The sequence below is a fragment of the Podospora pseudocomata genome, chromosome 6 (assembly GCF_035222375.1).
Source record: "Podospora pseudocomata strain CBS 415.72m chromosome 6, whole genome shotgun sequence".
NCBI lineage: Eukaryota > Fungi > Ascomycota > Sordariomycetes > Sordariales > Podosporaceae > Podospora > Podospora pseudocomata.
In genome coordinates, this window is record NC_085890.1 from 1,267,774 (window position 1) to 1,281,816 (window position 14,043).

At 54.3% G+C, this 14,043-nt stretch overlaps 4 protein-coding genes across 4 annotated transcripts; 1 reads left to right on the forward strand and 3 right to left on the reverse strand.

The window, feature by feature from the left end:
• Positions 1 to 949: 949 nt before the first annotated feature.
• On the reverse strand, positions 950 to 1,422 carry QC762_603440 (uncharacterized protein; the record flags this gene model as incomplete). Its single annotated transcript, XM_062892034.1, has 2 exons — positions 950 to 1,130; positions 1,247 to 1,422. The coding sequence occupies 2 exons, from the start codon at positions 1,420 to 1,422 to the stop codon at positions 950 to 952; spliced, it is 357 nt and encodes a 118-aa protein (XP_062740440.1).
• Positions 1,423 to 2,546: 1,124 nt separating this feature from the next.
• QC762_603438 (uncharacterized protein) lies at positions 2,547 to 3,333 on the reverse strand (the record flags this gene model as incomplete). The annotated part of the gene is made up of 3 exons (XM_062892033.1): positions 2,547 to 2,943; positions 3,039 to 3,169; positions 3,219 to 3,333. 3 exons carry the CDS (start codon positions 3,331 to 3,333, stop codon positions 2,875 to 2,877), a joined length of 315 nt encoding a protein of 104 aa, XP_062740441.1. The 3' UTR covers positions 2,547 to 2,874.
• Positions 3,334 to 7,592: 4,259 nt separating this feature from the next.
• QC762_0093030 (uncharacterized protein) lies at positions 7,593 to 8,367 on the reverse strand (the record flags this gene model as incomplete). Its single annotated transcript, XM_062884079.1, has 3 exons — positions 7,593 to 7,754; positions 7,818 to 7,952; positions 8,113 to 8,367. The coding sequence occupies 3 exons, from the start codon at positions 8,365 to 8,367 to the stop codon at positions 7,593 to 7,595; spliced, it is 552 nt and encodes a 183-aa protein (XP_062740442.1).
• A 1,329-nt stretch (positions 8,368 to 9,696) lies between these two features.
• QC762_603430 (uncharacterized protein) lies at positions 9,697 to 13,302 on the forward strand. The gene is made up of 7 exons (XM_062892032.1): positions 9,697 to 11,024; positions 11,089 to 11,398; positions 11,451 to 11,509; positions 11,566 to 11,605; positions 11,669 to 12,187; positions 12,241 to 13,109; positions 13,133 to 13,302. Exons 1-6 carry the CDS (start codon positions 10,889 to 10,891, stop codon positions 12,923 to 12,925), a joined length of 1,749 nt encoding a protein of 582 aa, XP_062740443.1. The 5' UTR covers positions 9,697 to 10,888; the 3' UTR covers positions 12,926 to 13,109; positions 13,133 to 13,302.
• The last annotated feature ends 741 nt before the right edge of the window (positions 13,303 to 14,043 follow it).

Here is a 14,043-nt window from a genome sequence, read left to right on the forward strand (position 1 = left end):
AACCTCCCCGTAACCCATCACATATCCCCTCGGCACTCAATCCTCGACCCCCACGCTCTACTTCCCCAACCTAGCCTCAATCTTCCTCCTTTCCTCCGCCTTCAACTCGGCCAGCTCCTCCTTGGTAGCATCATACCTAGCGCTAACCTGATTAAACGGGTTCTCCGGGCTCTTCTCAAACTCCTTCTTGATCTTCTCCTTCTTCTGGTTCAACCTCAACCCCTGGCCCGTCCCGTCCGACTCCATCTCGGCCAGCCTCCTCTGCTCAAAAGCCGCATATGCCGCCTTGAACCTCCTCTCGGGATGTCTATCGATCTTATCCTGCGTCGCTGGGCCAGCCAAGCTCAGCGCGTCAAGCGCATTGTCGATGCCCGATGCGTTGAGCGCCGACAGGCCAGAGCTAGGCTCATCAAGCTGCGACAGATCCAAGCCCCGGGACTTCTTGACGGCCGTTTTGGCGTTCTTTGGCTGGGAGCGACCGGGAGTGTTCTTCTCTTCCTCGGCGAGCAGAGCGTCGCGCTCGGCTTTTTTGCGGGCCAGTTCGGCTTTCTTTTGGGCTTCGGTTTCCCTGAAGTGAACGTAGATATGTCAGCAAACTGTAGATGTCGCCATGTGCATGTATCATCATGGTGTCTGGGTCAAGGTCCCTGCCAAGTAATTGTCCACAACCAAACTTTGGCCAACCTCGGTAGCCCTCTGTCTAGTAGGTGGCTTGATCCCACCATGTGGTAATGGTGGTTGCGTGAGCTTATTTCCCCCTCCCTTCTTCCAACCAAGCCGGCGACCGAGCTCCGACACTTGAGAAAGAAAAGCAGAGGAGGGGCAAAGGCAAAACCTCTCGCGTGCTGTGACTGGTGTGTCGAACACTCCCCTCTTGCTTGCCACACGCATAACACCCATGCCCAGCACTGCTACATCCCCCCTCCCGAGTAGACGTATGTCGTACAGACTATACCGCACCGAACCCCCCTCCCACCCAATGAGATCCCCCCCTCCTCCTCCTCCTCCTCCTCCTCCTCCTCCTCCTCCTCCTCCTCCTCCTCCCCTCCTCCTCCTCCTCCTCCTCCTCCTCCTCCTCCTCCTCCTCCATGGAAATCACTACCGCACCCAGCAACCAACCAACCGCGAGCCTATTCCCGGCGGCTGTCCGCAGACCCAACTTCCCCCAATCAATCAATCAATCAATCGACAACCAACCCACCCAACTCTCATCCACCATCAAAAGGAATTAAAATAAAACACTCACTTCTTCGCATTACTCTTAGTCCCCTTCTCCCACTTCGCCGCCTCAGCAGCCGCCTCCCGTTCACTCTCTTCCGCAGCCTTCCTCGCCGCCGTCTCCGCCTTCCTCGCCTGGCCCAGAGCCTTCTTGCTCCCCTCCGCCGCATCCCCCCCCCCCTTGCCCTTCTTGCCTCCGGCCATGGTTCGTTCAAAAAACCGTCACGAAATAAATCACCTGAGCCGATCTCAATGCACGCAGTAATGCTGTGGTTGGTTGATGTGCGTGTGTGTGGTATTGCGCGCGTGTGGTATTGCGCGCGTGTGTGGTGTAGAACAGAAATTCGAAGAAGTGTAATCGAAGCAACAAATTCGAATGCAAGCAAGCTTGGCCCGCGCCCGCACCGCACCCAGGCAAGTGTGCGTCATTCAGGATAAATGGCGGGGTAAATAATTGCTCCTTTCCTTCCGTCGAGAGAGGGAGTGAAATTAGTGATAAAAGTGGGGTGGTCACTCTCAGGAAGAGCAGCAAAGTGAAATCTCTTGGCCCGTGCGAGGAATCCAACAGGGACCTTTTGTCAAGAGGCTATCACCACCTGCTTTCCTTCCACATCTCTCTCACACACACACACAAACACACAACACACACACACACACACGCACACACATACAAACACACACACACACACAGCTCGCACAGCTCGCACAGCTCGCACAGCTCGCACAGCTCGCACACAAGCCGGGCGAGTACCGCGCGCGGGAGTTTTCCCCCCTGCCGTGATGACCACAGTACAGGCCGACAAGGGTAGACGGCAGGTCTGGTCCGTGAAGGTGACAAAGAAATGTGAAATGGGTGCCCAAGGCTTTGATATATATCCCATACGCACACATGTTCGCCTTCCAGGACTCTTCTTGTTATACATACCAATGAGAAATCCTTCGACTAGGCACCGCAAATAAGGTCCTCCCATGTTCCTCGTTTCTGTGAGAAACCAGAGCCTGCTAGACTTGGATGTTGCCAAAGTTCAAACAATGGCGTGAAATACCCAGAGGCCGTGAGCTGCACAGTTCTCCCATCCCATGTCGCGTCCCGCTGCCGCTGGAGCGGCATCAGCAGCAGGCTTGACCGCCTCCTTTTTCCGCAGTAGCCTTCGACATACCAAATAAAGCCATCCCTCTCCGGCAAGGCTCTGTGGAACTGAACCGATGCACCGCGGCAACCCGCTTACCCCCGAATCTGATGGCCAACTCAACATCCAGACCTGTCATGCTCTCACGATACTCTTCTGTGTGACAAAGTAAGCATAGATCAAGATCAACCTGAGACAGGCGCGGGTAGGCTCTGGGGACACACGGCATTGGGCTAGGTAATCGGAAATGGCCAAACTAGGAAAACTGACAGCCTGAAAAAGAAGCATCGGAGGCGGGCCGAGCAGCGAACAGCTATGTTCGACAGCTCCTTGCAAGCTCGGCTGGCTGTGGTCGCGCCGAGACGAGTCGTCAGAAAGTGACAGGTCACTCGGTTGTGAGACTCCAAGTGGGATCCAGAACACACAACGGGCTGTGATAAGCGACTCCAAAATGCACCTCGCCCGAAGTTACGACGCCACAAGGCCGGCTGGAGGTTGTTATCGCGTCAACAAAACTGCATGCTTCTCAGTCCAGTGGTCCGTTCGGGTTCCTGTTTACGAGACCGGTCAAGATGGCGTGCCTGCCTCTCCGTATCTGCCAAGGGTGGTCAGGCTTCGTGTAGCAGTGTAGTGTAGATTAAATCTCTCTCAGATGTGACGGCGATCGGCTGACGGAAAGCGGCTTCATACCTGTGTCTTTGCTTTTTTTTCTTTTTCCCATGATCGATGCAGTTGCTTTCCCCATAGCGGCCAGAGTTGAGAGGGGTATACGGGTGGGTGTTCCCGTTCCTTGTCCGCAATACGTGCCCCCCTGTCGCAGGCTTAGCAAGGGCTCTTGATATGGGGGAGGACACCAACGCATACGCATACCAATGCAACCAAGCAACGTCAAGCTGTGCCAGCGGTGATGGCGCTGCTCCTTCGCCGTGGCATGAATCATCCACGCTTTGCGTGCTGCAGAATGGATGCAGTCAGACGGCGGCATGGCCTCAGCATGTCCGGGTCACGGGGCTTTCGGGTCCGGAAGGCGAGGTCAGTTAGGTCGTAGTGTCTTCGGAGCGAGATCCGCTGGGGGAAAACGAACTATGAGGCCGCGGGTCAGTTGGTTGCACTCTCCGACGCTGCAGCAAAGCCAGTGGCTAGCTATGGCGGAAGAGCCATGCGGGTTGGTCCGGGAATGTTAAACATCCTGATTTGAATGCGACTGCGCCAATCATCCTGGCCAGCCTCCTCGCAGTCGCCCCGGAGGTCATCATGAACCGGGCCTAGTGTTGAGTTGTCCGTGGAAATCATCCCCAGATGGCTGGGGACAACTGAGACACTTGCTTCTGCGCAGCGAGAGGACAACGCTACGTTTGCAGTCCGGAGAACTGATTGATATTGAGATGGGCCATCATCTGAGACCCCAGAGCGCCAAGAAGGGCTTGACATGGGCGGCGAGGATCCTCGACCGGCTTGCTCGGGAACCTTGACCACCAGTGCAGAGCGTGCACTCAGCTCAGCCCAAACCACAACCTTGGGTCTGATCTGGTCGCCTGCAGTTGCAAACATGACATCCTCGCTCTAGAAAGAGACTCTGTAGTTAGCCTTCCCCCTATTGGATAGCCCGGCTGCTTATACCGCCCCGTCTCAAAGCGGATCGGCACTCTATTCTGATGTTACAGATCAGCTCGGACGCTGACCGCCACCAGCAGCTCCTTTGATGATAGGGGAACGGTTCTTCTGGATTCAAGGCCAACGGGGGAAACATCGTATCGACACCCAAGGCCCCATTGGTGGACGAAACAAGAAGGAGGTTTCTTGTGCAGAGCACCGAGGCCAGCGTCGCTTACCAGTCAGTGCGGGTAGAGGCGCACAGGCGCTGCAAGACGCAGTGTTGGTCGAATCGCGTTTGCCCTGCAGGGCTAATTCATGCGGAATCCCTACACGATAGTCATCTAAACCTTGGAAATAACCACCGTGGATGTCTCACTGTCAGTGACGAGCAACGCTCGCGTGGGGCGCAGTGAGCAGACGAGTGTCTGCCGTGCACCTGGGCGGTTTTCCAGATCCAGATAGCACGAAGAGGAGGTCCCATAGGCATGGCTCCGGCACGCACACATGCTTCTACCTACTGCATCACACAGGCTTGCTGCGGCGTAGACGGCACTTGTCCGGGGTACGGAGAGTCAAGAAGGATTGGCGCCTTGGTGTTGATGGGCCAGAGAGGCGGCAGGATCGTTGCAAGCGCAGGAGGACCGATTAGAAACAATGTTTTGCTGATGAAAGTGCCGTCAGTCCGCAACCGAGATGCAGTGCACCGTCGTGAGCCATAGTTTGGACAAAAAGGCGGGGATGAGAAAACGGTTCTTTGGTGAGGTGGCTGTAGTTGCATGTATGTAGCCCTTTACAGCGAGCGAGAAGAGGTGAGGTTGCAACAGAGGCGTGTAAGAGATGTGCCGTCTGGTAGCGTACCCTTCCTCCGTCGTCCTTGTAAGCGTGCGGCTAAACCTCGGACTGGTCGTACGTCGTCTGGCCCCCTCTGGCCCTTCCTCAGCAATCGTCACACAACCTGGAGGAAGCCGCTCCTTTGTCCTTCTTGCCTCGGCTGGGGAGGATTCCGCTGATACGACTATTGCTTCCCGTCTTCTGCAAGGTTCCAGGCATTGCTAAAAGCAGGCAACTAAACCTGAGAAAGGACGGAGCCAGCAGCAACGGACCTTCCCATGTGAGGTCTAAGTCGGTGCTGTTGGTTGACGTTACGAGCTGCCCAGAAGGTCTCTCTGGTTAACGTCTCACACAAGGTCCCGCGTTCCATGTCGAACCTGGAAGATTCCGTATAAAGGATAGATGAGGACATGAGAGCCACAGGCAGTCAGCGTGCGCGTGGGGGGATATCGTGCGAAGACTTGTCGATTGGCCAGCTTGCGGCAACCAGGCAGGGGAGACGGGTTGTTTTGTAGATCCATGCTGCATCCCTAAGCAAGGCCGGCCGTTTTCAAGGAAACTTGTGTCTGATGTTGCTGGAACTGACGGAGTCGGTGAGAGGACATTGCACCGGTGAAGTGCCGGTGTGTACCGTATGTTGTTGACATCGTCTATGAGTTGGTTGCGCGGAGGGTGACGGCCCCGGTGGAGCTGTGGTCTCAGCCCCATGGTAAGCGGTGCCCGGCTTTTGGCCGGCTTTTGCGGATCCGAACCCCCAGACTGTCGATGTCGGTGCGAATTGCATCTGTATTCGAGCAGCCCCATCGTTCATTTCATACAACATCGTCCATCCCAGCCATCCATCCAATGTACTTCCTGTATCCCCCACCCCTCCTTTTCGGTGACCTCCCGCACCACCGAGCTGGCAAAGTGGACAGGATGAGTCCTAGTGGTCCAGAAGCTGAATCAAACCAACCATTCGGCTGCTCCCCATGGGTTGCGCCAGTTTGTTGTTCACGATGGCATCCACCTTGCGTTTCAGCTTTATTGCCACTGCATATCACATTTCCGCCGACTGAGGTACCGAGAGGCTGGTTGGAGACGCTAGAAAAGGAACAAGAAGAAAAAAAGAACTCGCAAATCAGCGGCCTTTGCTCCGGCCTGTGAACCAAGCACCACGAGTACCGACCTCGGGACCACGCAAGCCACCAGGGCTAGACCACGTCAAAGCAACAGCTGGATCTCCGTTTTCTGTCCCAGAAGCTGCACGACATGCAGAATGCATATTGGAGGACCGCAAGCAATCTTGCCGTTCAGGCGTAGGCCATGTAGTCATGTTCACGGTGAATTTACCGACCCCTGAATTCTACAGTGTACACCGAAAGGAAGGAGGCAGATCATCTTTGGTATGTACTCCGTATCGGCTGGCCCTTTTTTTTTTTTGGCATCGAAACTGCAGCAGGGTCCACAGCCGCAGTTCCCACACCAACTTTTTTCTCGGGACTTGAGAAAATACTGCGTCATTATGAGACCCGACAATCTCATTGGCCCTGCTGTCGAGTTTTCCCCTGACAGTAGTTCTAGCAAAAGACGGGATGCAACCACTCGCAAATGAATGTTGGAGAGCACATGATTGCTGGTGTATGCGCGCCTTGAAACGGGGCAGCTGGAAGGTCCAATGAGCAACGTCGCCGTCTGGAGCATCTGGGGAAGGTTGGTTTCGTCTTGGCCCTCTGGTAACTGCGGGATGCGGATACGGAAGAAAGGGGTCAAATTTACGGCAGAGGTTGATGATACTGATCATAGAAAAGTCTCATTGCTGTTTTTGTTCCAAGTTTCCCCATGTGCTTGCTGCGTGAGGGACTGACGTGGTGATGCCCGTCACCAGCCACAGGGGCATTTACTATCGCCTCTGATGCCATCAACAGCGCTGGATAAGCGCCTGCTGATTGGCCGGAGAGGGGGTGGGAGCAGTGCTTCAAAACCAACACCTGTTTACCCCGGCCCGACAATCTGGTTGGGGCTTCCAGATGGAGAATTCGATTTTCTGGAAGCGAGGTCTTACCAGGGTCACCCTTGTCAATCGAAACTGGCGCTCATCCCCAGGGTCCGTCTCGGGTACCGATTTGTCAAGATCTGCTGGGAAGAGTCTGATGACACCAGCAGCAGCACTGAGCAGTTGTTGATATGCAAGGTTTTCTGCAGACCCCAGCGAACTCTTTTAATATGTTATCGGAATGGAGGCACTGGGAGTTTGCTCAATACCCAAGATGAAGAGCAGAAGTGGACATTTTCGTATTGTACAAAGTACCGGTGGTTGGGGGGAGCTCGGCAGATGGCTTTTTAAGTTGCACATGGTCATCTGGCTCGGTGAGCAAGGCGCCTTCCAAGCCGCCCGTGACGCACCCACCATCATGTCCCCACGCCGACGGTACGGCTCCGGTTGGTTTGTGTCGACTTCTGGTGGGCAGAGCGAAAGAAAAAGCTTCCCCACGCATCGGGCGATCCAGCTGAAAAATACAGATCGTCCCAAAGACGGTGACGCCGTGCCGGAGCTCTTGCCGCCTGACGATAGCGGTGATGCCCACGCGAGTTCAGGGGGGCTGATGACGTGTGGAACTCGAGTTATGAACGCTCTACCCGCGACAAGAACACCCGAGGAGGGATGAGGTTAAAATTAGCGCTTGATATGACGGGAGCAAATCCGACCTGGCATGTGTGGCATGATACCTGGTGTTGGTGGTGTTGATACTTGCGGGATATTAGGCGGCATACCGCCATTTAGTATAGTGCACATGGAGCCTCGTAACCTGGGCGATCACCGTGGCTTCTCAGTCGCTACCATTGCATAGGGTCAAAAACCACGCACAAGATGGTTGATACACGGGTGCTGTCACCCTGAGCAGCTCTGCTGATTGGCGGGCTTGTACGGCCGACGTTCCAGGCTGTTTGACTGACCAATTGGTGCTGCGAACCCTGCCATCCATCCGGAACGCTGGGCTGGACTAGGACTGTCAGTACGAAAACAGGACTGGGAGTGTACATGAAGCTGTCGATATGTACCTGGATGAGAGCTACGCAGTGTCTGCAAGGTCGTTCAGTGGTTCGGTCTGGTGTTCCCAACAAAGTCGGCGCGGTGACAGGGCCTGTTGCGGGGCCAGTGTAATCAACATCGCTCGTTCGAGTATCCTGCTCGGGCTACCTCCAGGGGTTTTGATGAAAGTGCACTTTTCGAGATCATGAAAATGAAGCAATTGCAGAGTCTTAATCTGTGTCTTCGGTCAGCAACTGGAGCCGAGTGAAGTGTAATAAAAAAGAGGCTTCGACCGGAAAAGTCCCATTCTCTTTGTGCAACCACCCCCTCCTTCCCCACCACGCCAGCGACAGGACATGGATTGTAGTGTATGTAGGTGACAATTGCTGGGAACAAAACATCCGTGACACCTCTCGGCGAAAAGCCCGTTGACGTTGATATGTCTTGAAATGTGTCTTGGATTTGCCCACACCCGCCCTGTTTCGGAGCCTCAACAGGCCCATTAGACATGAGGCGCCCTCTTGGCTCACTGGTCGGTCGTGGGATGGCAGCGATGGCAAACGTGGAATGGCTCACCATCTCCGCGGCGCGGCATGGGCGGAAGTCAGCATCCTGTTTCCGGGATCGTTTGCTGCTTGATGTGTGTCGCCGTCAACGGCTCAATAAAAATGGCATCGGGCCATGAACGAGGTGCGCAAGAATGCGACTGTCCGTGCTTGTCCAGCGGCGAGCCAATGGCCGACACCTGCCGTCCATGATCGTCGAAACTCGTCAGAGCGCTGTGCGACGCGGACACCCCGGAAAGCAACAACGTCAGCCTAATGCTCCGTCAGACCGGGTCCTTTTGCCGTTGAGGCTTGGGGTTGAACGAGATGTCTTTTTCGATGGAAGAAGCCGACCACCAGCCAAACGGTGCAGTGTAGGTGGGCTTGGGCTCTCGTGGCCCTGCTCAATGCCCCGCTACATGCCACCTGTGTGTACAGCTTTGCTTCCAGTTGTGTGTGTAACGTCGGTCCTTCGGGCTTCATCGGGCCTCTAGCGCATTATCCATACTGGGCTGTGACGGTCGAAGGATCCTAGTGGAAGTCAGAGAACCTGATATTTGCCCATCTGTATGTAGCATGCAGGTTCGCGCGCCAGGAGGAGCATCACAGCTCTCACCTCACTGTCCAGCCCCACCTTTTTTCTACGGCGACACGGCGGGCAACAGGAGGGGCGGACGAGTGGTTGAGGTGGAATTGCTGAAAAAGCAAATTCGAGAAAAAAAGTTTTCATCATTTCTGGTGTCATTCAGGTGTCATCGGCTAATCTTTCTGTCTCAGGTCAATCTGTCGCTTTGATTTGGCTGAGCTGGTGCCCTTTCCACAATCCTGAAATCGAAGGTGTTTGCTTTTCTCGGGTGCTTTTGTGCCTGCCGCTGCCGCTACCTAGGTGTTGCTGGCTCCGATCTCCGCGAGGTTGGGCGCGGCTCTTCTGCTGTTGCACGGTACCTCCCTTTTCACCGCTTCTACCGTAAGCTCCTCCCATGCTCCGATCGGGGTCAGCAATATTACCTCCCGTCCATATCGCTCGCATCACAGGAGAGCACCCGACCTCAGCAAATACTGACAGTAAGCTCTCAGCTACCTTGCCTGACGAGGTACATACATGCCTGAACTGAGGTGACGAGCAGCCATAGGTAGGTGTGGAAGGCACAGCCCGCTACTAGCTAGGTACCTACCTAGGTTGGTGAAACTACGGCGCTGTGTAGGGACAGGGAGGCCGCTATGCTGCAGGTGTGCAGGTGCAGGTATTCATGCAGTTGCGCCTTGGGCGAATGCAGTCACCCATTTAGAGACACATTGGACTGCCGCTTGATCCACACCTCTGCTCTGCTTGCGCTCATATCACCGGACCTTTCAATCATACCTCAGGCCTTCCCTTCCGTATCATCCAGCAGCAAGGTCGATAGCCGCGACTCGCGACAGAGTAAGGCCGTGATGGAGATGACGCAGCCACACCTGACCATGCGATCCGGGTAGACGGTCTGCCGACCCGTTCCCTGCTGTGCGATGCCCTCTTCTATTCTTCTCTTTCAAATCATCAGCCCAGAACGAGGTACGACGGGTCCGCGGCTGCATCGAGCCTTACCCGGCCCCGCGGTGGACAGTTCGGCAAGCGCAGCATGCTTCCTTGCAAAAGCAGACGGTAGACGGCCGTCGTCGACGACAATGGATTGGCAAGGCGATCATCACTTTGGCCGCCTTGTTCTTCCGTACCGTACCGTATGTGTGTAGACAGTGTCCTGTCGGAGGAGGTCCTCAACGGCGGACGGCGTTGTGAGTGGGTGGGTTCATCAATCCCACGTCCCAGCGAAACGGTGACGAACCCTCTGAGCCGTCGACGTGCCTGTGGGCGGTATCCCTGCAAGGCATGGGTGATTGACATGGGCCAGTCAGTAAAGTCGGGAACCAGCCATCCATGGAAGCCAAGATTATTGCCCTGGACCTGGTCGACACACTATCCGCCGCGCTCACTTCCAACCTTGCGGTAGCACCTGAATTGACCTAGTGCTCCCCCCAGGATCGTCCTGTCGTCTTCCCTCTGATCAGAGAGAGTCACCGCTGTTTCACGGCTTCCCTTCACCAAGATGATTTCTTGCCCAGATTTCCACATCCCGCAACAACATGGGTCCCCACAGTCAGATGGCTGATCCGGTGACCACTGGCCAGGGCTCTCAGCCCTTCCCGCACCCCGGTGTGCTTCCTGGGGATCCCATCCTTTCTGGGTGGACTGCATTTTCTCCTTGAATTAGACCTGGCTTCTATCGGCACCAAGGTGTAAACATAAGTAAGCTGCCGACATGGCCGTTCGTCCCTCTCGTCCCCCCCTCGCCCTCTTCGGTCCCTCTCTGTACAAGTACCCTCTCGGTCCCCCCCCCCTTCTCTCTTGGGCCGACTCACCATTGCTCCTTCACTCGATACATTGTCCACTTGGCACCTGTCACCAATGATTGTTTCACGTCACGAGTCTACATAACGTCTTTGTCCTTTGCCTATATAACTGTCAAGGGTCCCACGGCGTCAGCCACTTGTATCACAAACACACCTACCTCTGGGACATGGCCAGCCATCATCAGTCACCAACAAAGCACACAATGAGGACGAGACGACGCAACAGCATGGCCGGCAGCGAGAGATCAGTCGGCTCCAAGAAGCCACTTCCACCATATCCATCAAGACAGCTCACCATTCTCGGTAGGTTCTCGACTACCCAACTCTGCTATTGTCAGTGAGTTCAGTCTTGTCTAACAGGTTGCAGCTCTTTGCCGGATATGCGAACCCATCGCCTTCATGTCCATCTTTCCATACATTTGGCATATGGTGAGAGACTTCAAGATCACAGAGGATGAGAGCCAGATATCCTTCTATGCTGGCATGGTGACCTCGGCCTTCACCTTCGCCGAGTTTTCCACCAGCTTCATCTGGGGAAGATTGAGTGACAAAATTGGGCGCAAGCCTGTTTTGTTGATGGGAATGACTGGAACCGGTATCAGCGTGATCATGTTTGGCTTTGCGCCGAATCTTTGGGTTGCCCTCGGTGCTCGAGCACTCGGTGGCTTTTTGAACGGGTGAGTCCTCCTAGGCAAGCGATTCTGAGGGCTCCCAGGCTAACGGAAACAGAAATATCGGAGTTTTGCAAACTACTGTCGCGGAATTGGTCACGGTCAAAGCACATCAACGTAGGCTGTTTCTTGGCACACTTTCATGAGGCGAAGTACTGACTGAGTAAATACAGCCAAAGCATATACGGTGATGCCGTTGGTATGGTGCATAGGGTGCGTAGAAATGTGATATCACCTATGGGATGAAGGGAACTGGATGGACTGACCTGGCTACAGATCTATCGTTGGGCCTATGATCGGAGGCTGGCTCGCAAAGCCCGTTGAGGGCTTCCCGGGTTGCTTCTCGCGTGACGGTATTTTTGGCACATTCCCCTACCTGCTTCCCAACCTCTTCAGCGCCATCTGCGTCTTTATCGGTGTGATCGTCGGCCTCTTGTTTCTCGAAGAGACACACGCTGAAAGGAAGCACCGGCGTGATCCCGGTATCGAACTGGGCCGATCTTTGATGTCTCGGATCTGGGGGTCCGAAAAGGTGGAAGAGAACAAGGGGAAGCTGCCGGCCAAAGCCGTCCCAGAAGAGGAGCGACCTCTGTTGTCGGAAAACGACGAGCTGCTGCCCGGTTATCGAACGGGCTCTGCACGATCGTCGTCGCCTCCAGACACTGTTTCGGAGGAGTCACTCGATCTTGAGGAGGGAGGGGGCCTTGAGCTGGCAGAGGCCGAGAGGGCACCTGCAGGCAAGGTTTTCTCCCGAGCCGTGATCATGGTGATCATCTCTTACGGTATTCTTGCCTTGTATGTTCCTCGCGCGTGGAAAAGTGACGACACGATGCTGACATTGCTTCTAGTCACACAATGGCCTTTGACTCACTCCTGCCGGTTTTCCTCAGCACCAGCCCACCTGCGACCGAAATCCCAGCAAAACTACCATTCAAGTTTGCTGACGGTTTCGGCTGGGACACCCAAACGATTGGCTTTATCCTCTCGGTTCAAGGCGTGTACTCACTGGCATCGACAAGGCTTCTCTTTCCGTTTGTTGCCAACAAGATCGGAGCGCTTCGACTGTTCAAGATCATGTCTGTCTTGTACCCGCTCCTCTACCTTTTTACGCCATACATTGTCCTTCTCCCCGACAGCCTTCGCAAGCTTAGCGTGTACGGCATCGTTGTCTGGAAGATGACGTTTTCAACTCTGGCGTATCCGAGCAATGCCATCCTCCTCGCCAACTCGGCCCCGACGACACTGACTTTGGGAAGCATCAACGGCGCGGCCGCCATGACAGCAAGCTTGTGCCGAGCACTCGGACCGATAATATCAGGATTCTTCTATACGCAAGGTATGGAAAGCGGTTACTCTGGTCTGTCGTGGTGGGTTGCCGGGCTGGTTGCCGTCATGGGCGCTTGGGTTGGCCTCCAAATCACCGAGCCCAAGGGACGGATGGATGAGAAGGAGGACATGGACGAGACGACCGAGGATGAACCAAGGACGACAACCACACCAAACAAGGACGATCGCACAAGGCCTTCGCCATAGCGACTTTGACGATTTTCTTCTCTTTTTTTTTTTTTTTCCCTTTTTGTACACGAATACTATTTGTCGGGTGTCTCTGAAGTCTAGCGGGTGATTTTGCAGGAGATGCCTAGACGGCGTTTTGGGGCGGGTTGTTATCAGAAAGTGACACTGAATTTCGGGGATTAGACCATGATGAATTTTTTTTATTTTTTTTTTATTTTTTCTTATAAACTTTTCAGACAAACCACTCTGTGCTGTGGGGGTACATTGCGAAGGGAGGGTGTGGGATTTTCTTTCTGCGGTGTCTTTTACTCAACGGGGTCTACTATCGGGGATTACTTGGGGGCGAGGGCGGGTACAAGGGCATCAATCACTATCTGGGCAACTTTTTCCTCTCGGGCGGGCGAGATTTTTTTTGTATTACAACATGGGTTACCATCAACACATGCCTTTTCTTGTAATATCAGGGCGTCTCTCTTGGATACCATGAGAAGATGGATCGGTTTTTTTTTCTCTTTTCTGTTTTCGATTTCTGGTGGGTTTGGTCTTTGGTTGCCACAGGATTGGCTGGGAGATTGGGGGGATTGGGGAGGTTATTTAGGGGATTAGATATACCTATTAACCATGGGTGGTTTGGGATATTATGACTTTGAGATTTGAAATACAAAAATATTTATCTCAGCAATTGGAATGGGTTTGAGCAGAGTTCAATGGTTCAGAAGAGGAATGGCTTCGTGATATGGGTGGTTTGCCGAGGCTCCCAGGGTCGAGGCTTGATGATAAGCTTGACAGCCTTGTTGGGAGGGGCGGTACGAGGGGAGAAAGAGAAAGTTTGGATGCAAGGTCATACCAGGGGAATGTGAATTGGGAGTTAGCTAGTATCGTGGCATCACCACTAACAACACCAGTGGACCTCATCTTTTGACTTGATAAATTTCCCGCAATTGTGAAACCTGAAAAAAAAAACCTAAACTCGAGAGTTGGAAAGTTGAAGGATTGTGGTTGGGGGAATGGGAAAGTGGGGGTTCTTCTGGGCGATTACTCGATACAAAAGAGCGAGTTCTGGCTGGTGATTCGTCGAATGGTTGTGCTTATCAGCAACCGCCAACGGTTGGGCAAGTGCGGTGGTGGGAGTTTGT

Excerpts from the sequence above, each read along its gene's own strand:
- QC762_603430 (XM_062892032.1), top strand. The coding sequence starts at position 10,889 with ATGGCCAGCCATCATCAGTCACCAACAAAGCACACAATGAGGACGAGA. Across the intron at positions 11,399-11,450 it reads CTCGGTGGCTTTTTGAACGG|AAATATCGGAGTTTTGCAAA; the intron begins GTGAGTCCTCCT and ends TAACGGAAACAG. Across the intron at positions 11,606-11,668 it reads CCGTTGGTATGGTGCATAGG|ATCTATCGTTGGGCCTATGA; the intron begins GTGCGTAGAAAT and ends ACCTGGCTACAG.